Source organism: Alternaria arbusti (genome assembly GCF_024043155.1).
Source record: "Alternaria arbusti strain BMP 1465 chromosome Unknown scaffold_23, whole genome shotgun sequence".
Classification (NCBI taxonomy): domain Eukaryota; kingdom Fungi; phylum Ascomycota; class Dothideomycetes; order Pleosporales; family Pleosporaceae; genus Alternaria; species Alternaria arbusti.
In genome coordinates, this window is record NW_026249963.1 from 54,390 (window position 1) to 77,388 (window position 22,999).

At 53.7% G+C, this 22,999-nt stretch overlaps 6 protein-coding genes across 6 annotated transcripts; 4 read left to right on the forward strand and 2 right to left on the reverse strand.

The window, feature by feature from the left end:
• Nucleotides 1-480: 480 nt before the first annotated feature.
• J4E86_010558 (uncharacterized protein) lies at nt 481-8,921 on the forward strand (the record flags this gene model as incomplete). Its single annotated transcript, XM_051451056.1, has 5 exons — nt 481-1,192; nt 1,244-1,356; nt 1,423-2,974; nt 3,047-7,680; nt 8,292-8,921. The coding sequence occupies 5 exons, from the start codon at nt 481-483 to the stop codon at nt 8,919-8,921; spliced, it is 7,641 nt and encodes a 2,546-aa protein (XP_051297719.1).
• Nucleotides 8,922-9,089: 168 nt separating this feature from the next.
• J4E86_010559 (uncharacterized protein) lies at nt 9,090-10,160 on the reverse strand (the record flags this gene model as incomplete). The annotated part of the gene is made up of 1 exon (XM_051451057.1): nt 9,090-10,160. One exon carries the CDS (start codon nt 10,158-10,160, stop codon nt 9,090-9,092), a length of 1,071 nt encoding a protein of 356 aa, XP_051297720.1.
• A 636-nt stretch (nt 10,161-10,796) lies between these two features.
• J4E86_010560 (uncharacterized protein) lies at nt 10,797-11,624 on the forward strand (the record flags this gene model as incomplete). The annotated part of the gene is made up of 1 exon (XM_051451058.1): nt 10,797-11,624. One exon carries the CDS (start codon nt 10,797-10,799, stop codon nt 11,622-11,624), a length of 828 nt encoding a protein of 275 aa, XP_051297721.1.
• Nucleotides 11,625-11,815: 191 nt separating this feature from the next.
• Nucleotides 11,816-12,841, reverse strand: J4E86_010561 (uncharacterized protein; the record flags this gene model as incomplete). Its single annotated transcript, XM_051451059.1, has 3 exons — nt 11,816-12,593; nt 12,643-12,701; nt 12,752-12,841. The coding sequence occupies 3 exons, from the start codon at nt 12,839-12,841 to the stop codon at nt 11,816-11,818; spliced, it is 927 nt and encodes a 308-aa protein (XP_051297722.1).
• A 1,711-nt stretch (nt 12,842-14,552) lies between these two features.
• INO80 (putative DNA helicase ino80) lies at nt 14,553-19,153 on the forward strand (the record flags this gene model as incomplete). Its single annotated transcript, XM_051451060.1, has 3 exons — nt 14,553-14,663; nt 14,713-18,946; nt 18,996-19,153. The coding sequence occupies 3 exons, from the start codon at nt 14,553-14,555 to the stop codon at nt 19,151-19,153; spliced, it is 4,503 nt and encodes a 1,500-aa protein (XP_051297723.1).
• Nucleotides 19,154-20,486: 1,333 nt separating this feature from the next.
• Nucleotides 20,487-21,657, forward strand: J4E86_010563 (uncharacterized protein; the record flags this gene model as incomplete). The annotated part of the gene is made up of 3 exons (XM_051451061.1): nt 20,487-20,490; nt 20,589-20,784; nt 20,835-21,657. 3 exons carry the CDS (start codon nt 20,487-20,489, stop codon nt 21,655-21,657), a joined length of 1,023 nt encoding a protein of 340 aa, XP_051297724.1.
• Between the last annotated feature and the right edge of the window lie 1,342 nt (nt 21,658-22,999).

A 22,999-nucleotide genomic window follows, 5' to 3' on the forward strand; every position in this document is an offset into this window, starting at 1 on the left:
TTGGTGGGTGACGGAAGGAACGAGGGCCGAGCGGGGTTCAGGGCTGTCAGGCAATCACGCGAAGAACACGACTTCCAGCTAAAGCATAATGACTGTATCGCGAGCGATAAGGCAGAGGAGACATGAGTTACTCATTTCGCGAGCAACAGGAGTTTACGACAGCAGAAGGTAACACTGCCCGCGAGGCGCCTGAACTGCGCCCCCACTATCCTGAAAGATCCTAGCATCGCAGTCTTCAGGCTGCACGCTGACAACACGAGTGCTGACTAACCGCCTACCATCTACCATCCCATTGCAGTCCAGGTTATAGTAACAAGAGCATCTGCCTGCCGTCCTTTCGTCGGCATCAACGACTCAGTTGGTCTGGGCTACCAGTAGCTCAGCGCATCAACAACCACTCCAGCGTTGGGGTCGTGCGATCGCCGCCGCACTTCAAGGCTCCCCTCGCTTGCGCCTGCTCCGACATGCCGAGCGCCCATAATGTCGACTCTTAGGCTTGCGACAGCTTCCAACGTACGCGCTTTCCAGATACTGACCGAAGCTCTTAACGCAAGCAACGGGAAGTGGTCACAATGGATTGAAAGCGAAACACTCGACGATGAGGTCGGAAGATTCAGAGTGTGGGCTGGCAATTTGGGAGCGTTGCAGAAAGGCCACAGCTCGCTCGACTACAGACTGCGCGGCTCCCCAGTCTTATTCAGCAGTGCCCTCAGACTACTGAATGAGCTTGAGCAAAATCTGAATGAAACATATGCTATCGTTTCTGAGGCGCGCCTGCCTTACGAACAGCAAACGCCATCGGAGGGTTCTGACGATGATAGCGACCGTGGTTCGTCCAGCGAGGAAGAGGAACACGACTCTGACAGCGACGAGCCTAGAAGCGAGTTGCGGATGAGATATGAAGAAATCGTGGATATCATCGACAACCTCTACAAGCTCAGCGTCCGCATCAGGACACCGACCGTACGCTCAAGATCGCTCAAAGCCTCTGCCTATACGCCAGTGGATCCAGAGACTGGTGTGGATATCCTCGGTGTGTACGCTGAACTGGATCGAAAGCATGTTCGAGAGCTACTCTCGCAGCTAAGGAAGACGCATCCTGCACAGAATGAGGAAGATCGGGACTTCTTGACTGAGCGGTTGAGCTCTTCAATCACATTGCGCAGGCGGCATTTCAAGTATTGGAAGCGTCGTAAGTTCGACAAGTGATATTGCTGCATCTTGCACAGTCTGACGACAATAGATCGTGATAAGCTGGGCGCTTCCGCAGATTCCGAAGACATAGCAGATGCTGGCAAACCTACAGCAAATGAAGCGCCAGCTCCGATGCGACATGACACTCTTGAAGCTCACCCAGTACGTACTATTCCATCAGCTGTTTCCTAACGCACTATTTTTAACGTGATCTAACTTCGGTCTTAGCCGATGCCAACGATCAATACTCCAAAGCCGACACCGAGTCAAAAGACCGGGAAAACCTTACTATCTGGTACAGAGGCGACCCATCATCATCAATCTCTAGACGATATCGTGGACACCAAATCTGTGACGAGCTACGCAGTCACCGTAAAAGACTTGGACGGAAAAGGCATCGATCTACCGCCCCCTCCAAAGGCTGCTACCTGCGACAAAGACTTCGAGTGCCCATACTGTTGGATCGTCTGCCCTGCACGATATGGCAAAGGCCGAGCATGGAAAACACATCTGCTACAAGACCTCCAGCCGTACATTTGTACACACCGGGACTGCGAGAGTTCCGAACTGCTCTTCCGTAGTCGTCGAGAGTGGGCGGAACACGAAGCAACTCATCGGAAGCTTTGGCGCTGCCCTGAACATGTAAACGCCTTATACAACACCCAAGCTGGTCTTGAGAATCACCTTCGGCAGGAACATATCGGTAGCTTCCCTGACGATCAGATAGCTATCATGGCTAAGATCGGAGAGACCATAGCCGTGGACTCGCGGGAGAAGTGCCCGATATGTTTCGTTCCCACGGCTACTGAAGGCTTGGGCGACCTGCAGAGCCACATTGCCAATCATTTGGAGCGCCTCGCTACTTTTGCTCTGCCCCATGGCAGAGAAGATGATGAAGACAGTGCAAGCAGTGTCGCAAGCCGTGGGAGCTCTAACTCTCAATCCTTGCCCGAGTCGATAAGTACCGGTTCAAGCAATGAGATGGTCGCACTCAACCGAGATCTGGAAACTGAGCAGTCTGTTGAGACGGAGCTCAATGAGGAAGACCGCCTGCTGATACAACTCAAGGAAGAAGAGCACTTGCTATGGACGGAGGTCGCAGCGCGCTTCCAGGAGACCTTCGGCGGAATTTACCGTATACCCGTACTCCAGCTCCGTCTTAAGCGACTAAGAGACGAGAGGTTCAAGCGAGATCTTGAGTCTGTGATTAGTGAGGAAGACCTCCTACTACTACAGCTCGGGGACACAGAGAACGTGTCTTGGGAGGATATCACAGCGCGCTTCCAGAAAGCCTTTGGCAAAGAGTACATAACACCTAGATTCCAGCCTCGAATTGAGCGTCTATACAAGGGACCGAGCAAGCAGTCACCGCAGTCAGTCGGGACCAGCCCAGGTTTGCTGTCCGCAGAGATGCTACAGCAACTTCCAGACGAAAGTCAAAATCGATTGGCAATGTTTTCAAATCAAGTGGACGACCTGGACGACTCGGAAGACGAGCTACCCGAAAATGAACAGACTGATGAGAACATATTGCCCGAGCACCAGAAACATCTGGAAGAACGGGAGGCGTTTAGACAACACGTCTCATCGTTACCAGGAGTTCTATCGGTACGATTCTATCGCGGCTACGGCTCATGGACTGGCCTTATCACGTTCGCCGATGATCTGGTGGGCGAACAAGCAACTGCGCTGTATGACTATCAACGATTCCCCAACGTTGTGTTCAAGAGTAAAAAGAACAAAAGCAAGTGGACATTCACCAGAACCGCTGGCACGAGCAGTAAGTCAATGTCTAGATGAGATTCACGAAAGCTTGCAATATAAACGGCATACTGACGAACTTTCGCTGTAGAGAAGGACGGCTCCTTCGTCCGCCAGCCAACAGTGGATACACAGACCACGGAAGAAGCCGACATTCTTCCATCCGGGTCTGACACGTATGACGAAGAAGTTGAAGAATCAAGCAGACAACCAATCATCACGACTGCCGAGATCCCCACGTTACGCTCGCTTTATCAGTCCAGGCGGCTGTTGCAGCGCGATCAGAGCTTTGCGCCAAACGATGCTTACAATCAGATGATCTCGTTCTGTCATTACGACTTAACGAGATTGAGGGTGGATGCCATCGTCAGCAATGCTTCAGGTAACTTCCAGGCCAATCCTGATCCCGATTCTCTGCATCACGCTATCTATAAAGCCGGCGGTTCAGGTCTCAGAGAAGAGGCGAGATCAAAAGCCAAGGTCAAAGTGGGCCAGGTCGAGCTCACGCACGGCCACAATCTTCCAAGCTCATGGGTGATTCATGCAGCTGCACCAGGATATACAGGCCGCAAAGGGGTTGGCCAATTCAACGTTCTTTCCGAGTGCTATCGGAGTGCCATGAGGATGGCGGCTAACTACGAGTTCAAAACAATTGCCTTTCCTTGTCTGGGTACTGGGGGCTGCATGTTTCCTGCACGTGTCGCAGCACGTATAGCGCTACAAGAGATAAGGGAATACCTGGATTCACATCCTACACATCGACCTGAGCGAATCATCTTCTGCGTACGGGCAGCAGTCGATGAGAAGGCGTATACCGACTTTCTACCGGTATTCTTTCCACCCACACATGGAGACTTGGACAGAGCAAGAACTTCAGACTGGTCCGCGAATCGTGCTGCGCTGGCAGCTCAGGTACTAGAGGCACGTACGCAACTTCAAAATGCATTGACTGCAATCACTGTCACCTACGACTTTGGCACGCAAAGTACGGTCTGTGCTCACGACATGCGCAGGATCGACTCTACGCTGAGTTCGATCCGCAAATATCTCTTAGGGTCGAAAGAGCTCAAGCGCAGTCTGGGCGATCTCAACTTACTATGTTCCGTCATCCTTACGGCATGTGCTGACATTATGGATATGGCCGAGCGAGCACGTAAACAGGGCCGTGCTGGAAATACGCAGTCTATCTGGACCGAAGCCAACACCGATATACGAGCCAAGCATGGATTCGAGCTTACGAGTGTCTTTGACTACAGCTGGATCTTCGCCAACAGCTTAGAAGAGGTCCTGATACTTGGCAAAGCAGAACCAGATGCGATGGGAAGAGCGCGTCAGATCTTGGAGACCTATGGTGTCAAGCAGAAGGGCCAAGATGCCGAAGGTATCCGCGACCACCTGGATGAGGTGCTGTACGTCCGTGAGGCTGAACGTCCTACCCCCAAAGTTCGCGGACTCATCCAAATTCATCAAATACCCCCGGTAGCGAGGCTCTACATACTGGGCCAACTGGAAGCGAAGCCTACAATGGCGAAACCCTCCACTCTATTCAACCACACTGTGTGCCTACTGAGAGAGGACATCACGAGGCTGGAAGTCGACATCGTGGTAAACTCAACCGATCCAAGCTTCTCCGGCATGGGCACTCTAGATCGGAGCATCTTCAAGAAAGGAGGCGATGAACTGCGCTCGGAAGTTTCGGCTTTCGGCAAATGTGAAGAAGGCGACGTCAAAGCAACTGCTGGATACCTTCTCCCAGCCAAACATATCCTCCATGTCGTTCCGCCTGGAGTGTTCAGGAGCGATACCAAGAACATTTTGAGGAATATCTACCGGGCAATCCTGCATGATGCTGTACTCATGAGGGCGACTTCCATTGCGATACCGAGTATCGGAACCGGCATGCGGAATTACCCGCGGCGCGACTGCGCGTCATTGGCCATGGAGGAAGTGAAGCGCTTTTTGGAATCTGCTGAGCCGGGTAATGGGCTTGATAAGATTATATTCGTGGTCTTCTCTTCCAATGACGAGTTCGTCTACAAGAGCCTTTTGCCGGTCTACTTTCCGCCAACGAAAGGTAATACATCGCCTACTATCTTGGCGCAACAGCCCGCGCGGGTCGAAGAAAGTTCTTCTTCATCATTACCGGTTCTCACGGATCAGCCCTCTCTGCCGGTTGCTGGAACGGAGGCCTCCCCCAAGGTGGCCTCTGCCGTCGACTTCGCAATGACGGGAATTATGGGCCAAGCCGCGGCCAACACCGAGGTCAGATCCGGCAAGCAGCCAGTAAAGTCACGGGCCTGGAATGACGATGAAGCCAAAACTTTGATGGACTTCGAGCTACATGTTGGAACTTGCAAAGTTTGCAAAAACGGCCTCCATGAGAGAACCCACCGACTGTGCGAGCCCGGCTCCCATTTGGCCGAAGCAGTCCTGCAGCGAACGGAGATGTCTGAAGATGCAATCTTGTACAGCAAAGCGGACAAGCAGGGCCAAAGGGAGCAACTGGAGATACCGATGGAACAATTGCTGCCCCGTTCCATGCTGTTAATCTCCACTGTTGCAAAAGGCGGACGTTATATGTGTGAGAATACAACTGCTCAGGTTGAGAAGACTGATATGGCCAATCTCGATAAGCTCATCTCTTCCGACTCGTCCTTCAAGTCCCACGACGAGTCTTCAGAAGCGAAACACCAGCGCTCTGACGTTGAGAAGAAGATAGAGAGTCATCGTCAAGAAATCCGCGACCAGATATCCCAGCTCCCTGACTCACAGAAAATGAAGGACCTGGTTTATCAACAACTCAGCGACGAGGTCGTCGCGGCGATACGCCTGCGCTCAGGTGACCCCGATGTCTTGCAGGCTACAGAACAACCTGCAGTAATCCGGGTGGAGATCAAACTCCCATCTGTCAATACTGAAACCTGGGCATACTCTTGGGTTCGAGTCTCCAGGAGTAAGATTGAGATGTATCCTGGGGATTATCAACCTGATCCATACGGAAAGTCCATTGAAGATGCCCCGGATGCATCGATAGATCTCATGGAGACCGTCACAGAATTGACCCGCGACCATACCACGGCAGTATCTTTATGGACAGCAGAGCGAAGATCAGAATTGCAAGCAAGATGGCAGTTCCGCAGTTCTGACGCTGCTGATTCAACCGCGCTTTTTGAACTTTTTAAGCGAGCCCTCGATCGTAGTCGCCAGGAGCGGGAAAAGAATGTGTTAGCTGAGATTGAAGAGGCAACAAGCCCGGAACCAGCGATTGCCGCAGAAAGCGGACGGGATGTCCTTGGAGATCCGTTTGTTGACGTCAACAAGCCGGATGCAGCGAAGTTGGAAGACCAAACACAGACGGAAGACATGGCCACATGCTCTTCGAAAGCCGAGGATGCGAATGTTGTTGCACCAGATGCGGGGCCACGTGCTGTGATCCGTGTCGAGGCTCGCGCTTCGCGCGGAGCTTCCGACTGGACGAACGCCATTCTATACGTTTATGAGGGCAAGATTGTTGTGGAATTCGAGAAGAAAGATGGCCCAGACCAGCCATATGCGACAATAGACCTCACGAATGGTCTTCCACATCTGGGCCGCGAAGGTAGTGGTCCTGAAATCGACCACGTGAATATGGCGTGTCTACAGGTGGCAAGAAGGGGAGAATGGGAAAAGCCATGGTTTTTACCAAGGGAGACATGGTATTTTCGCAGCCACGGAGAGTCTGATACAGACGCCATGTTCAATGTCCTCCAGGAAGCCGTCGATCGCAATAAGAAAGTGGGGAAGAGAATAGTGTCCACTGATGTCGAAGGAATGACAAGCCCGGGACCAACGACTGCGCCAATTGCACAACGCGAGGAAACTAGAGAAGCTTTCGATGCATTGTCTTTTCCTGAATGGAGAAAATGGTTGCGCGACATCAAAGATCAAGTAGATGACAAACACCGCACCGACGAAGACACAGATCCACAGCACGTCGCGCACGTAGACCCTACATCCACTTCCAGTGGTGTGTCAAACAATTCTGAGCAGGATCAAGGAGAGTCTACGCTGGAGATGCAGATTCTTACTCACCTCGACGAAGACCTTAAGACACGACCTGGCTCGTACATAGGTCAACGTATCGAGGACATAGCTGCAGCCTTTAAGCCACACTACCCGACTTTCATCGCTTATGTTCTGCGAAACCTCGCTACTCAGGGGAAGGTTCATAACACTGTGGATACCAATACGTGGGTCATCTCGAAACCGGGCACTGAGTATACTGGGCCCAAGCTATCGAAAGCGCTAGGCTATGAAGTTGAAGATGCTCTAGCCTATGAGGTTTTGCTATGCATAAAGCGCGTGGGAAAAGGGATGACCATTCCGAGTCTGGCTTCCGAACTTCAGATGCCCACGTTAGTGATCTCGCCTGTCATTCAGCGACTAACCGCGAAGGGGCTAGTGTCCGTACAATCTGATGGAGAGCGGTGGCTTCTGACCACGCAGGGCAGCTCCATAGCACATCAGTTGAAGTACACGTTGGAAAAAGCGAAACAAGAGCTCGCCCAGAACGCCAAACCCGCTGACTCCGATGAGGATGCTTCCAACAAACTCTCTGATCGCGCTTTGTCGTATCTAAGAAGCTTACCTGGAATGAGCGGGAACATTTCGGATCTCGCGAATACTTTCGATACTCCGGTGGCTGAGCTTCAACCAGTGCTTGAACAGTTGGGCTCTGATGGTTTGGTGGAGAATACCGAGAATAGGTCTAATTGGACCGCGATACTTCCGACAGGCCTTGTTCCAGGTACTCGAAATTCTCGTCCACGATCGACTCAGGCAGACGCAGACATATATATCTCTACTAGTCGTGATGGAGGCTAGAACAAGTATCTATGCACGCACTGGCAAAAGGAAGGTCATCCTTTAAATTACGACTACGTCGATGAAAAGGATCTGCTGTGCGCTCATTGCATGGGCAATCTATATTCGTCCCAAGCTGGACTTCAAGCGGCGAAACGGGAAGATGCACTCGTGGAGAACGTTACACCTGTTAATGACGCTTCGACGACGCACATTCAGCCGACCGGTTCAGAATCTGCATTCATGGACGCTGCAATTACCAGCGGACAGATTCATGTTTCCGAGTTCTCCAGCTATGATAATCACCCCTGGAATCACACACCTCTACCTCGGACACAAATTCCTACAAGTTTCATCGACGAACGCATTCATATAGAACAAGAGTTTAAACCCGACAAGGAAGCTGGTGTTTATTATATGGAACGCAAAATCAGACCCGAGGAAACGGTGGAATCGCTCAGGCGGACGAAAGAGCTACATAAAAGGACTCCCAGATCCGGCAGGAACCTCCAGAAGAGACTCAATCCGTGTTTGCCGAACGAGGCAGCGATTCAGGGGAAGACTTGCAGACAGGGCGGTCAGATCGTGATGAGTTTGTAGAGAGCGTTGACAACAGCACAAAGGCAAGTATTTTCGCCAGGATGAACGAGTTACAGCTCGAAGAAGACACTTCAGAAGACGAGGAAAGAGAACGCAGATATTTGGAAAAGAAGAAACGATGGTCCGCGGGCATATTCAAGCGCAGCCACAGTCAGGCCCGAAGCGTCGATGGAGATAGCAGCCACTCCGATGGCGAGCCTCTTGATTCTGAGATCGCTCCAACCACGAAGCCAGAGCACGAGAGTATGGCACCGAAGGAAGAACAACCAACAAGAGAATTTGCCAGCGCAAGTCAAGCTAGCAGTTGGAGAGATGGCAGGGGCGCAAAGGAGAGGAGAGAAACGAAGTCCAACAAAGCATTAGCTGATGACATCCGAGAAGACACGGAACCAGGCACAGCGAGTAGGTTGAGACGAATGAAGAGTGCAAGGGAAAGGAAGCACATTGCATCGAGCAAGGCAAAGAAGGACGGCATTGATGACGAGTTGGAGGACTACGATGGACAAGAGGAAGACTTTGTGTAACTAGAGTGAGATATATTTCGAAAGCGCGGCCGGGCCATTCGGATAAATTATGACATCTCCTTCGCTGTCGATATGAAGTGCATTCAGATCTCGCAAACGTAGTGTTGATGTGACGAATCGCCTAGTTCACACTATACGTTCAATGAGCATGTACCTCACACCCCAGCTTCACTCCTCACAAACAGCAACACCGGCCTCCCCCTCCGCAATAGCCCCCATGAAATCCCCCACATCCTCCCCCCGCTCCCCAAGCACAAACTCCAACGTCGCAACCCACGTCTCCCCATTATTCGTAAACCAATCATACTCAGGACACAAGCTGCGCACGTAGCCCTCCACCATGCCCTTCAGCGGAGCATGTTCCTTCAAGTAAAGTATCTGAGCAGGATCAAGCTTCATGTAGTCCTCGATAACGTAGTAATGTGGGATATCGTCGCCCCAGCCTTCAGCCCCGACTTCGTGGGAGGGGTGGAGCGAGTATTTGGATGCGGCGTAGCGGGAGGTGTAGGTGGGTGTGTTGTTGAAGTGGGTGGCGAGGGGGTTTGGCGTGAAAGGGTTGAAGGCTTGGGGCACGGTGGGTGGGTAGTTGAGGTGGATGTTGAAGAGCAGGGAGTGCTCGTTGCCCGGGTGTCGTTTCTTGAACTTTCGGGCAATGGTGCCGTTGGAGGGGCAGACGTTGCTTTGTACGACTTCGCGGATGACGCTATGGACGTCGGCGATTTCGGCGAGTTCCCAGGTGCTCCAGTTGTGGAGGAGGGCTGCGCGCTTGAGTAGGACGAGGCGGGACGCGCGGGCTTCACGTGGGTGGTCGCTGTTGTGGAAGGCGCGGGAGTAGAGCCAGATTCTATAGATGGCTCGTCTCACGAGATAGCGCTCGTCTGTTGTCAAGAGACGCCGGCTTTCGAAGTTGTGCTTCCACTTCTTGAACGGGTAGATGTCGCACCATTTCTCAGCTGTGCGCCCATGCTGCACGATCTGCTTGAGCAACGCGAGGGAGAAAGGAACGGAGCGGACGATGTGCGCAGGTTGGCTTTTGTTGTGGGTGAGGAGTTGAGTGAGGTCTTCTAGCGGACCGAACTGCGTTTCAGCGGCCTTTTCGAGTATGGGTAGTTTCTGGGAGGAAGAATAGATGTTGCGGAAACGACGGCAGGTGGCAGATAGAGCTGTCACGTCGTTGACTGAACGGCATGATAAGAACACCTGCACAACAAGCTCCGTTGCGAGGTCTTCGAACAGCATCTTGAAGGTGGTTGTAGGGTAGGGGAGCGATTTGGTGGCTGCATTTCCAGTCAATAAGAGACCCATGTGATAAATGCCATATAGCACGATAGTATGAATGGAACTCACCTGTAATCTTTCAAGTTTACGCGTGTCTTCAGCCCACGGTAGGTGCTGAGTTGTCTCCTGTGATAGTGATGCGGATTTGAATCAATCTCTTCTTCTCTTCACTATCCTTCGACCTCAATCTCGTATATCGATCTATCGATCTAATCGGTGCGTAGCTATCTCGCCTCTACACCGACACGTATCGCGTGGTTCAAACAAATCGGACCCCTCCGTTGGGGCTATAGGTAGAAAACGCGACGACATTCTGGAAAGACATGGTGCAAGTCAATGCAAGCTCTGGCGAGCTGTCTCTGGAATGGAAGGTCATCGTTAGTGGTTGGGGAGAGGGAAAGGAGTCACCAGTCGTGACGACCGTGGACGTGATGGATGCCGCCAAGGGGGGCTAACCCGGATTGTGGGGGCCAATCGGCGTGGAGACGGGACAGTACCGATGGCGTCAATGAGCAGCGCCAGGCATGCCACACGAAGACGCGCATATCTTCACAACGTGCAATTGCAGGTCCAATGCCACGAGATAACGAGCGCACAATGCAGCACTCCACAGAAACCACACCCTCCCAGCTGTCCCCGCTCCTCCGCCTCCCAATCGAGCTCCGCCGCCTAATCTACAGCCACGTCCTCCCCCACACCACCACCTTCGAAGTGCGTTTCCAGCACCCTCCCGACCCACCCCCAAAGTCCGAATACAATCTGACCTTTGTGCGGCAGAAGAACGGCGACGGGGGCTGGCGCATGCAACGCACACTACCACGCACAGAGCGCGAGACAGGCAACGACATAGTCTGGCGGCGCGGGCACACGAGCCTCCTCGCCGTGTCGCGATACGTCCACGAGGAAGCTGCAGACATGCTATACGGAGACAATACCTTTGTGATTGACGTGACGTTCGACGCGATCAACTTTCGGTATCGATGGCGCACGGCGAATAATCTTACGCCGAACCGGACGTATCCGTTCTTGGATCACTTCTCGCAGAGGAATCTGCTGAGGATCAGGAATTATGTTGTTAATGTTGAGTCTGTGGATGATTATACGGGGATGATCAAGTATAATTGCGGGGGCAGAGGCTTGCCGGCTGGCATAAAGAGTAAAGTACGGGAGCTGGTTGATCTGTTGGCTGTTGCGCCGCAGATATATCGGCTGCAGGTGCATCTGATAGATGGCGCGATTAGTCGCGTGAGGTTTCCCAGTGGACGGGTACATCGTGTGCAGGACGAGAGTAACTATGCGCAGACACAGCTAGTGCTTGATCCTTTTAGGGCTGTATATGGAGTCAGGCAGGCAGTTGTTAGTGGTGTTGATGATGAGTATAAAGAAGCCCTGGAGAAGAGCATGACTGCCGACAAGACACACTGATATCGTCAAAGGACAAGTAGTACTTGGGTCAACGGTCGCTCGCAATGAGCTACCCATTAAACGATAGCTTTTGGGTATATCGCTATACATACATACGGGCCTGTGCCCAGCCCAGAATCGACGCCAATCTAAATAAGACGATGCATTCCATAAACGCCATTTTTCCTTTCCTCGAAACATGGCAAACAGTTTTACGCGAACAGCACATTGTCGCTGAGCGGGTCCTTCTCTTTCCTGACTCCACCGTGCGATGTCAAACCCAGGTCCTGGTGCTTGAGCAGGGTATCCCTCTGCGCGTCGGTCCTCTTGTTGAACCTGCCAGCCTTTGATTTCCTCAAGTCGGAACGGATCTGGTTGGGCGAAACGAACTCCTTGTTTTCGTAGATAATTGGACCTCCGAAGCTGGACTCCTGGATAACAATGGGAGTGAGGACGAAACGGGGACCGATTTCGACTAGGTTGACATCGAATTCGCTTCCTTTCTTCTTCTTAGGCGCCTCATCGACGTCCATCTCCTCGCCATCCGCAGGCTTCTTCTTGCTGGTCTCGCTCTCGTTGATTTGGAACACGCGGATCCAGATCTTGCCGTCTGCGACTGTGAAACCCATCACGTGGTCTACGAAAGGCTTAACCTTTCGGCTCGTCTTGGGGACGCCGAAAATCTGGGTGAAGAGCTCCTTGATCACGCGGAGATGAGCCTGCTTGTCAAACGCGGCGTCGAAAGAGAGAACTGGTCGCGATCCTTTCAGGCAGTTGCCAATGAAGTTGAGCTCTTCCATGGTGTGCAAGTTTTGCAGGTGCATCTTTACAGTAGGACCGTTTGGTGGCTTGGACATCCAGCAGTAAAGATCCTTGCCCTTGCGAGCTTCGAAGAAGAGGACATTGTTGCAGTTGTAAAGTTCTGCTAGTTCGTTGAGTTGGTAAAGCTTGGTCTTGGTGTCAAGTTTGGCCTCTTTCCGGCTATGGGGCCTTTCAAGATATCAGTAAACGAAGTTGTCTGATCGCGCAGACCACTCACATCAACGAGTACAAGTCCTGTAGCAAATGTCGGTGACGGAAAGTAACACCTCTTGAACTCTAGCAATCATCAGCATGGGTCTCGGTTTGCGCCGCGCGTGGATTCGTACCAGAATAAGGACACGCTGCTTGTTTCTCTGCACGCCCGTTTCCTTCTCCTCTTTCTCCGCGCCGGACAGGGTCTTGTATACGGAAGCCATGGTGATTTCAGGCGGTTGTTGCTGCGCTCGTCGGGGTGGATGCGCCTCTGCAAAAAAGTTCGAGAATTGATGCCGCCCAGAGTTTTAGCGCGATCTACGCTTGGGCCGCGCTACGACCGAAAGAGCTAGAGCGGATGGAGTCTTCGCGGCATGGTCGCGCCTTCCGTCACCGTCGTGGTGAGACTTCATCCAATGGGCGTTTGCAGCCCCAACATTCTGCCCTGCTCGCTTTTGTGCCTGCGTGTTGGCATTGTCGCGTGCACGAGAGACTTGGTGGAAATGGCAGTATATACAGAGTCAGCCACCGGATGGAGAGGAAATGAGACGCGCACGTCCGCCGTGGTCCAGAGGCTCGTGGTAGATTAGCCGAAGCTGGCAACGCCTCAACCCGGCACGCGGAGCAGCGACGAGTTGTAGGTGCTGAGAAGGGAAATAAGAAATGCTCAGGCGGCGGCAGCGAGTAGCAGCAGAGTGCCGGAATCGAGGACACTCAGGCAGACCGGCACAGACGAGAAGCGGCTGCACGCTGCATGGCGCCGTTTGCATGCACGCAATTATTGGTCGATGCACCCATCTGGGCGTGTATGCTCCTACGAGAGATGGGGTTCAGGTGCTTTGTTAAGAGGCACGCCCAGCAGCGCAGCAGCGTCGCAATGAAGGTCCCCACGCGTAATGCGGCCATGCCAGACATGCTCGACGCAGTCCGCAGCCCGCCGTGTCACATGTTGCGAGCGTGTAGGGCGTCGCAGGCTCTCCATCAAACCTCATCGCGGCTCTGCATCACGCCCGGAGCTGCTCCAGGACAGAGTTGCCGCAGCCGCACTAAGCAGAAGCTGACTTGCCAACCGTTCGTGTGTGATCTAGACGGCGCTCAAGCAGCTCCACACCAGCCCCCATCCCATCTTCCCTCTTCCATCTCGTCGTCGCATCCACATCGCCAATCGCCCGACGACCATCGCCGGCAGCCCTCGCCCACGGCGCATTCCCTCTGCTGTCGTCGCCGCGCTCCCTGCGCGCCCCACCGCCAGTGCCTGCTGCTTGCGGCCCATGGAGCAGCCTCTCCGCCGTTAACAAGCCCTTACGCGCTGCCGTCATGTTTCGCGATCCGGTCCTGCGGCGGTCCGTCGATGATGGGGAGGAGCACTCGCGAGGAGAAAGAAAGCCGCCAGGGCACCAAGGGGAACCTACGCCAGTGCCAGCAGCTTACCACAGATCGCCGACACAGGCAGGCCAACCATACCAACACCATTCGCCAAACACTCCAGCGCCCTTGCCTCTCCACCACGCCAGCCTTCACCACCCCCCATCCCATCAACACCCTCGCCCTCCGCCGTCGCCCAGCACCACCGAGCTGCCGCCCATCAGCACGGCCCTCTATTCGCGCGACACGTCCAGATACTACGACCCGACTTCAGACAATGGAGACCGCGGCGTAGCACGGGACCCGGCGCGTTACGACATCAATACCCAGTATCCTCCTGCACAGGTGCGTCTTCCATCATATGTTTCATCTACCTCATGCCTCAGACATCACACTTCACGCCATCGCCATCCTCAGCATTCAGGGACACGCGGCTAACCCACACCCCAGACGCAGACTCGGGCGGCACACAGCCCCTACGACAAGGTCTATCAATCACCCGTCACGACCTCGTACGCGCATCACTCGCCGCTGCAGCGCCCCCATTCGCAGCACCAGCACACCGGCACTATGGAGGCCATGTCTCACTCGCCCGTGTCGCCATCGGTTTATCAGTCGATGAATCGAGGCGCCGTGCAGCCGCCCATCGACTACCCTAGGAGGCCATCCTACAAGGAAGAGGTAAGTGAACTCGCGACTTCCACTCTCACTCTGCTCACCACTGCAACAGGCGCCGCCACCAACGCGTGCCGATCCCATGTCGCTCTCCAGTATAATGTCCTCCGGAGCCGACAACGAGCCTCCGCCAAAGCCTCAGCCACTGCCGAACCTCGCCGCCGAACCTTACCAAACCTCAAAACCTCAGCACAATTCTCATTTCGTGAAGCAAGAAGCAATGGCGTCTCCGGCGCCCGCTGACCTTCCCCATCAGGAAAATGGCTATGCCCCCCGCGTGTACGATGCTATGCCGCCGGTCGGCAGCCTCCATGCCCCTTCACAGTCTGCGACTCGCGAGTTGCCTGCGCCAGACGAAGCAGAGATCGAGGCTGCTCTCGCACACATCGAAACCAAGCAGATGAGCGACATTGACGAGTCGGCCATCCCACACGATCTCGAAGACTACAAGCAAAGGAGCCAGAAGCGCGTCCTAGAAGTTGGAACCGCCGAGGCGAACAAGCGCAAGAAGCGGCGGACTGCTTTCCTTACACGTTACCAGGACGTGTCCGCTGCCAACCGCGACTACGCGAAGCACTCATACAACGTTGAGCACGAGGGCGACGCATGGCAGCAGGTCCAGAGCCAGGAGATCGCTGAAGAGAAGGAGCGCAAGAAGGACATGCAGCGCAAGCGAAGGCGTGAAAAGACTATCCAGAACGAGGAAGCTAAACGCGCCGAGGCCCTCGCAAAGGCAGGTCAAGCCGAGAACGAGGAAGAAAAGGAGCGTCACTTGCTGGCTGCACAGAAAGCCGAGCGGAAAGCGAAGACTACTACTCAGCTTCTGCAAGGCAATGCCCCTAGCAAGGACATCCGCGAAGTCACTCCACACGGACCCAATATGGAAGGAGGTACCATGAGCTCCTTCCAGGCCTCCGACGACCTCGCTGGCGGAAAGCGCAAGGGCAACCGCGGCACCGGGCGTCTTAAGAAGAGCAAGGAGCAAAAGCAGGCTGAGAAGGACGCTGCCGCTGCCGGCCAGGCTGCTATCGACCGCGGAGACGATCTCCCCATGATCGCGCCGCGCGAGGAGGCACGCCTTGACTCCCTACGCGGCCGTAGCTACACAGAGGATTTGGGCCCCGTAGTCCTGACTTCCTACGACTCGTCCGTATACCGAAACCTATACCAGCAGATTGTGAAGGATCTCGCTCGCAAGGATGTTCCCAAGGTTGTCCGCATCAAGGAGAACTCGCTCTCGACAAAGCAGTCCAACCTTCGCAAGACTGCCCAACTGGCTGCCAAGGAGGCCCGTCGATGGCAGATGCGCACCAACAAGAATCAGAAGGACACACAAGCTAGGGCCAAGCGTGGTATGCGTGAGATGCTTGCATTCTGGAAGAGGAACGAACGCGATGAGCGTGAGTCCCGAAAGAACGCTGAGCGTCAAGAGTTGGAGAACGCGAAGAAGGCTGAGGCTGATCGAGAAGCAAACCGACAGAAGCGGAAGCTCAACTTCCTTATTTCCCAAACTGAGCTCTACTCGCATTTCATCGGCAAGAAAGCTAGGACAGATGAGATTGAGCGTTCCACCGACGACGCCGACGCTGCCGCAGCTGACCCTCAGGCAGCAGCTAAGCCTAGTATCGACGTTGGGGAGATGTCGGCGGAAGGAGGCGCCAAGGTCACCAACTTCGAGGATCTTGACTTCGACAACGAGGACGAAAGTGCGCTCAACGCGGCCGCCATGGCGAACGCCCAGCATGCTATCCAGCAGGCTCAAGACCGTGCCCGTGCCTTCAACAAGTCTGGTGATGACGAAGAGGATGGCGAGATGAACTTCCAAAACCCCTCTGGTCTGCAGAACAAAGAAGACTGGATTCCTCAACCTGGCCTTCTCAACTGTACGCTCAAGGAGTACCAACTGAAGGGTCTCAACTGGTTGGTCAACTTGTACGAGCAGGGTATCAACGGTATTCTTGCTGATGAGATGGGTCTCGGAAAGACGGTCCAATCGATATCGGTCATGGCTTACCTCGCTGAGAGGTACAACATTTGGGGACCTTTCCTCGTCATTGCACCCGCATCAACACTGCACAACTGGCAACAGGAAATCACCAGGTTCGTCCCGGATCTTAACGTGATTCCATACTGGGGTACGGCCAAGGACCGAAAGATCCTCCGTAAGCTCTGGGATAGGAAGCACGTTACGTACACCCGCGATTCGCCCTTCCACGTTGTGGTCTCTTCCTACCAACTGGTCGTTCAGGATGCCCAATACTTCCAGAAGATGCGTTGGCAGTACATGATTCTCGACGAAGCGCAAGCCATCAAGTCGTCTCAGAGTTCTCGATGGAAGAGTCTTCTAGGCTTCCACTCTCGCAACCGGCTGCTCCTCACGGGTACACCCATCCAAAACAACATGCAGGAACTTTGGGCTCTGCTCCATTTCATCATGCCTAGTTTGTTCGACTCTCACGACGAGTTCAGCGAATGGTTCTCCAAGGATATTGAGAGTCACGCACAGAGTAACACGAAGCTCAACGAAGACCAACTGCGACGACTACATATGATTTTGAAGCCGTTCATGTTGCGTCGTGTGAAGAAGCATGTCCAGAAGGAGCTTGGAGACAAGATCGAGCTGGACGTCTATTGCGACTTGACATACCGACAACGGGCTTACTACGCCAACCTCCGAGCGAAGATCAACATTATGGATTTGGTCGAAAAGGCTGTTGGTGACGAGCAGGACAGCGCAACCCTTATGAACTTGGTTATGCAGTTCAGGAAGGTCTGCAACCACCCTGATCTATTCGAGCGAGCCGACACTTGGTCGCCATTCTCTTTCGCCTCCTTCGCTGAGACCGCCTCATTCCTACGCGAAGGTCAGAATGTCAGGGTCGGATACTCTACACGCAACTTGATCGAGTATCCTCTACCAAGACTCGTGGGTCGTGAGGGTGGTCGACTGGAGCTTGCTGGTCCGGATAATCAGAAGGCTGGCTTCAAGGGACGCTATCTCGACAACCTGATGAATGTGTGGAGCCCAGACAACATTGCGCAGTCGGCCAGAGAGGCCGGAGCATTTTCATGGCTCCGCTTCTCTGATTTGTCGGCCACCGAGGCCTCCCGAATTGCCAAGAGCGGTCTGTTCCAGCGAGCTCTCGCTGCAGAGCAAAAGCCAAATAAGGTTGGCCGGTTCAATGTGTTCTACGACAACGACAACGGCGAGTGGGAGCCGAAGCACTCCATGTTTAACATTGTTGATCGCCAGGACCGTGCACCTTTGGCCGAGATCACTGCCGATGGACACATGCGCAACCTGTTCAATGTTGCCCGAACAGCTTTCGAAAAGACAGGCTTGAACGTGATCGAACCCTGTGCAAAGCCAAAAGCATCTGCGCCTCCAGTCGAGCTCTACTGCGCTAGTCAGGGTGTTATTGCAGAGACACAGAACCTCTTCTTCAACGCTCCGATCCGTTCCGCGCTCTATGGTGTATCAGAGGCCACTGAGCAAGCTCTTCTAGAAGCCAAGAAGGAGTCGACTGCTTTGACTGTCAGCAACAGGCTCCCGCCGCCCACCAACGAGCGCACACGATTCACTCACATTGAGGCACCGTCAATGTCGCGCTTCGTTACTGATTCCGGCAAGCTGGCTCAGTTGGATGCACTCCTGAAGGAACTGAAGGCAAATGATCATCGCGTGTTGCTGTACTTCCAGATGACCAGGATGATGGACCTGATGGAAGAATACCTCACTTACAGGAACTATAAGTACTGCCGTCTTGATGGTTCGACCAAGCTCGAAGATCGTCGTGATACAGTCGCCGACTTCCAGAGCGACCGGTCCATCTTCGTCTTCCTCCTGTCAACTCGTGCAGGTGGTCTCGGTATCAACCTTACATCCGCTGACACGGTCATCTTCTACGACTCGGATTGGAATCCCACCATCGATTCGCAAGCTATGGACCGTGCCCATCGTCTCGGACAAACACGACAGGTCACTGTTTACAGACTCATCACACGCGGTACCATCGAAGAACGTATCCGCAAGCGTGCGCTTCAGAAGGAAGAAGTGCAGCGTGTCGTCATTTCCGGAGGTGGCGGCGCTGGAGTCGACTTCAACACCCGCTCCAGGGAGAACAGGACCAAAGACATGGCTATGTGGCTTGTCGATGATGACCAGGCCGCGGAGATCGAAAAGAAGGAGGCGGAGCTGGCGGAGCAAGAGAAGAATGCTCCACCAGGCAAGAAGCGTGGCAAGAAGAAGCAACGGGCGGAGGCCAACCTCGACGACATGTACCACGAGGGTGAGTGGATCGCTTCATGCTGAATAATGTTTGTACTGACCATTCCCAGGCGAAGGACACTTTGACGAGAGCGCAAAGGCAAGTGGTGCAGCCACACCTATCCCACCCACTGAAGCCCCCGCCGGCGGCAAGCGCAAGAAGGGTGGGCTGAGCAAGAAGGCAAAGACAGCCAAGCAGCGTCTTGCTGTGGCCGATGGCGAGGTATAATTTTCTGTAACACCACGACGACATAACACATTACATGTCTATAATTCGATGCGGATGCGGTAGTCAATGGAGCTGCCGCTGGGATACTGATCATGTTGGTTTTCTTTGTACGGTGTGGGTTCTTGCGAGTGTACATTATCCGTCTTTCTCTATGCGCTAGGGTCGATCACTTGAAGGCTGTTAATTACGCCTTCTGCATAGAACCAGGAGTTGAAAATTCAAGAGAACACGTTACTTCCATATCGCACAGGATTGGTGGACTGTATCATGATCGTACCTTCCTTATCTGAATTGAGTCTATGAGAAGACCAAACTGACATAAGATTCGGCGCTCGGTGCAACTAAATCTTGGAGTCCGCAACGAAATCTCCGCTGGCAACCGTACAAGCATACCCCCAAAACCTTCACAATGCCAACAAGTTGCAGAGTTGCGACTATGCATCAGGACGCGCAAACATGCAGATTACCGGTACGGGTAATCGTAGGTGGCACCACCCAGCGGATCCGGAAGGGACACCAAATGCTGCGTCCGCCATGTTAGGGCACCAAGATTCGTAATCGGAGCAACACAGGTGCTACGAGGGAGATATTCTGCCCGAGATGGGCGGAGCGGAGCCGGATGTGTCGGCACTCCAGAAGCAACGCTCAAACGACCAATGTGTCTTGGGAAGTGGGTAAGGGAGAGTGCCAAGCTGATCACCACTGTATATCCCACTGCGAGTTCGAGGAAATTGAAGCTCTTCACGATGCTGCAAGCCCGTATAGACAGTGGACGGAACCAAAAGCAGTAGCGCTACCGCATCGAGGCCTAAAATTAACCTCGTAGATTTGGCTGGACACGGTGGCGCTAAGGTAGGACTGATTGGCCGTGGAGATGAGGCTTGTGGCTTACGGGCACGTGCCTGAACAACGAACCCTGCATCGTCTTCGCCCCCTTCAGCAGTCGCCTTGGCGTCTGAGGATCCCTTTCGGATAGCATCTTACTTGGGCCTTTTGTCGTGTACCCCCTTGGCCCTCCCCGCCTCGCCTTGTCTCTTTTCTCCGGCAGCCCTCCCCGAACCGCCTCATCCTCTTTTGCCTCTCTGTTGTTGTCTCTGGTCGCTGCAACTGCATCGTCCGCGTCTGAAGCCACACCGGACGATCTGCTGCACCGCCGCAACCCTCCCCGGCCCACCCGCTACCGTGCGACAATCAAGTCAGCCCGCGCCTGCCTCGTCCTACGCCTCCGCTCGCATTGCCAGTTCGCGCCTTCCCACTGGCACTGGCATGAAGGCATAGCCCACACGAGCCCTCCACCGTCGCTCGCTACATTCTCAACTCAATATCACATACCATGGGTACGTCGAACCCCGGACACCGCCTAGACCCTTGACACATGGGCGTCGGCATATCACCTGTCAGGAATAAGACACACCAGGACTAACTGAACACGCAGTTGAGAAGCGCCCTTCAATCGAGGGTCTCGTCGACAATGTTGACCCCCGAGAGTCCCACGAGCTCGAAGAGCTGCCCACTTTCGAGAAGCCCGTAGCCGAGCCTACGCCAGTACCGCTCAAGGAGAAGTTGATAACGTGTTTTTGGATCGCTCTGAATACGCTGTCAACACTGGGCTTGATCTTCCTGAGCAAGCGGTATGCAACATGCAGTAGAGCTAGTGGGGGACCCGCTGACAGTCGGATAGAGTGTTCAGCGACAAGCAGCTCAAAGGATGCCAGCTCATGGTCGTGATGTGGCATTTCACAGCCACCGGTCTCGTCCTCTTCATCTCGACCCTCCGACCCTTCCATGCCTTCAAGGCCGTACGGCTGAATGTCTGGAACATGCTGCCCGTCTGCGGCTTCTTCGCCGGCTACGTTGTGCTTGGCAACCTTAGCTTGACCTTCAACTCGATCGGTTTCTACCAGCTCTCCAAGGTCATGACTACGCCGACCGTCGTCCTCATCAACTTCGTCCTCTTCCGAAAGCAGGTTACACGATACATGCTGGCTGCTATTCTCGCAACATGCATTGGCGTCTCCTTCACCATCAACGAGGCGGCCAAGACCCAGCTGTTCGGTGTCATCGTCGCGACCCTGGCATTCTGCAGTACCGCTCTGTACCAGATCTGGATCGGCAAGAAGATCGAAGACTTCGCCGTCTCGCCACCCCAACTCCTGCTCAACCAAGCGCCAATCTCCGTCTGCCTCCTCATCCCCTTCGTGCCCTTCTTCGACACCATCCCGAACCTATCAACCGTACCCACCGACATCCTCTGGAGCGTATGCGCCTCCGGCATCATGGCCTCGATGTACAACCTGAGTCAGTTCTTGATCATCGGTCGCACCAGCGCCCTCACATTCAACATTGTCAGCCATCTCAAGACCATCATGATCCTGAGTATAGGGTGGTACAGCGAGGGCAAGATATTGAGCGGAAGGGAATGGTTCGGTGTACTTCTCGCGCTTGGCGGTGGATGGGTGTACTCGCATCTTGCGCTCAAAGCAAAGAAGCAGGGTGGAAAGTGAGACGCGAAACGACATCATTGGAGTCACACGCGCGTACTTGGGGCAGACTTGATTACGTCGCACAACGAGCGTTTTGGGCGGATACGAGAGGTTTTTACTTCTTTGGCTACTTCCACGCTTTTTCGCATTTCTGGATCGAGATTTCACGGCAGACGTGTTAGAATGGGGGAGTTGCAGCCTCTTCTTTGATCAAGACTTTTTAACGCCTTTTCCCCCCGCGAAAAAGAAAAACTTTACGACGACTAGATTGGCAACGGTTCGGAGACCACGGGCGCTTTCTTGAGACCTTACTTTCTACGGGCGGTTCGGCCGGGAGTTTGGAGACCCCATCTTTCTTGTGTGTATGCTTCTAGCGTCTTTTTTTCCCTTCCACCTCTTTTTCCTTCTATATATTCGGGTCTCTGTGAATGTTATCGATCGACACGGCGCTATATACTCCAATGACATAATTTTGAAAGTTCAATATGCGGGTTTTCGTCGTATGTGAGATGGGAGGCTGTGAGGTGGTACCTAGTAGCCAGATTGACGGATGAAGACTAAGGGCAAATCGGGACGCCTTATCTGATTTCGGCGCAATACACGCATCGCAGGCGAGGTGACTTTCTCTATAGCAGACATGACAGCATCGCATTGTATGTACATCACTACGCAGGTCCCCCTTCATTGGACCCCACAGTATACGTACGTGCTGCATCACAAGTTTACCAAATTCATTCCTCGCACCAAGCGATCGATCGGCAATGATACACAGCCACAGCTCGCCATCTTAACTCTCTGCCTGACAGCTTTCTAGATGCGATGCTAACTCCATAATTAATGTTCTTCGCTGCTTCCATCAGAGATTGGTCTATACCCGATGCAGGACACCGAACCACAGGTTTCGGGCCGACGTAGGCTTTGGGTCGTTGGATCACCGCGTTCTAGGGAAGATTTGAACAGCGACCGGGACAGGAGGATGGAAGTCGAAGCACCAGAAGCCTAAGCTCTAAGGTTGTGTTAAGATATTGCAGGCTTTCGTGCTGATACCTAGGTAGTAATGTATGATGCAGGCCATCTATTCCGTGTCTTCCAGGTAGCCAGCGTCCACGTGTGGGCTTGATGTCCCACGTGATCGGCAGAAAGGAACACAGCCTCGCTTCTAGCGTCTTTCCATCCACCTACTCTCACCGTGGACTCAGCCCTGCGAAGCACATGCGGTAAATGATGTGCGCATTTGTGGCATTGCGAGACACCTGTGCGCAGTATGTATGCGCTCGATTACTTCCTAATGCGTGTTGGTCGTTTTGTTGATCCAAAGGTGGGGGATGCCTTATCCGAGTAAACGAACTGGACGAACTGGATT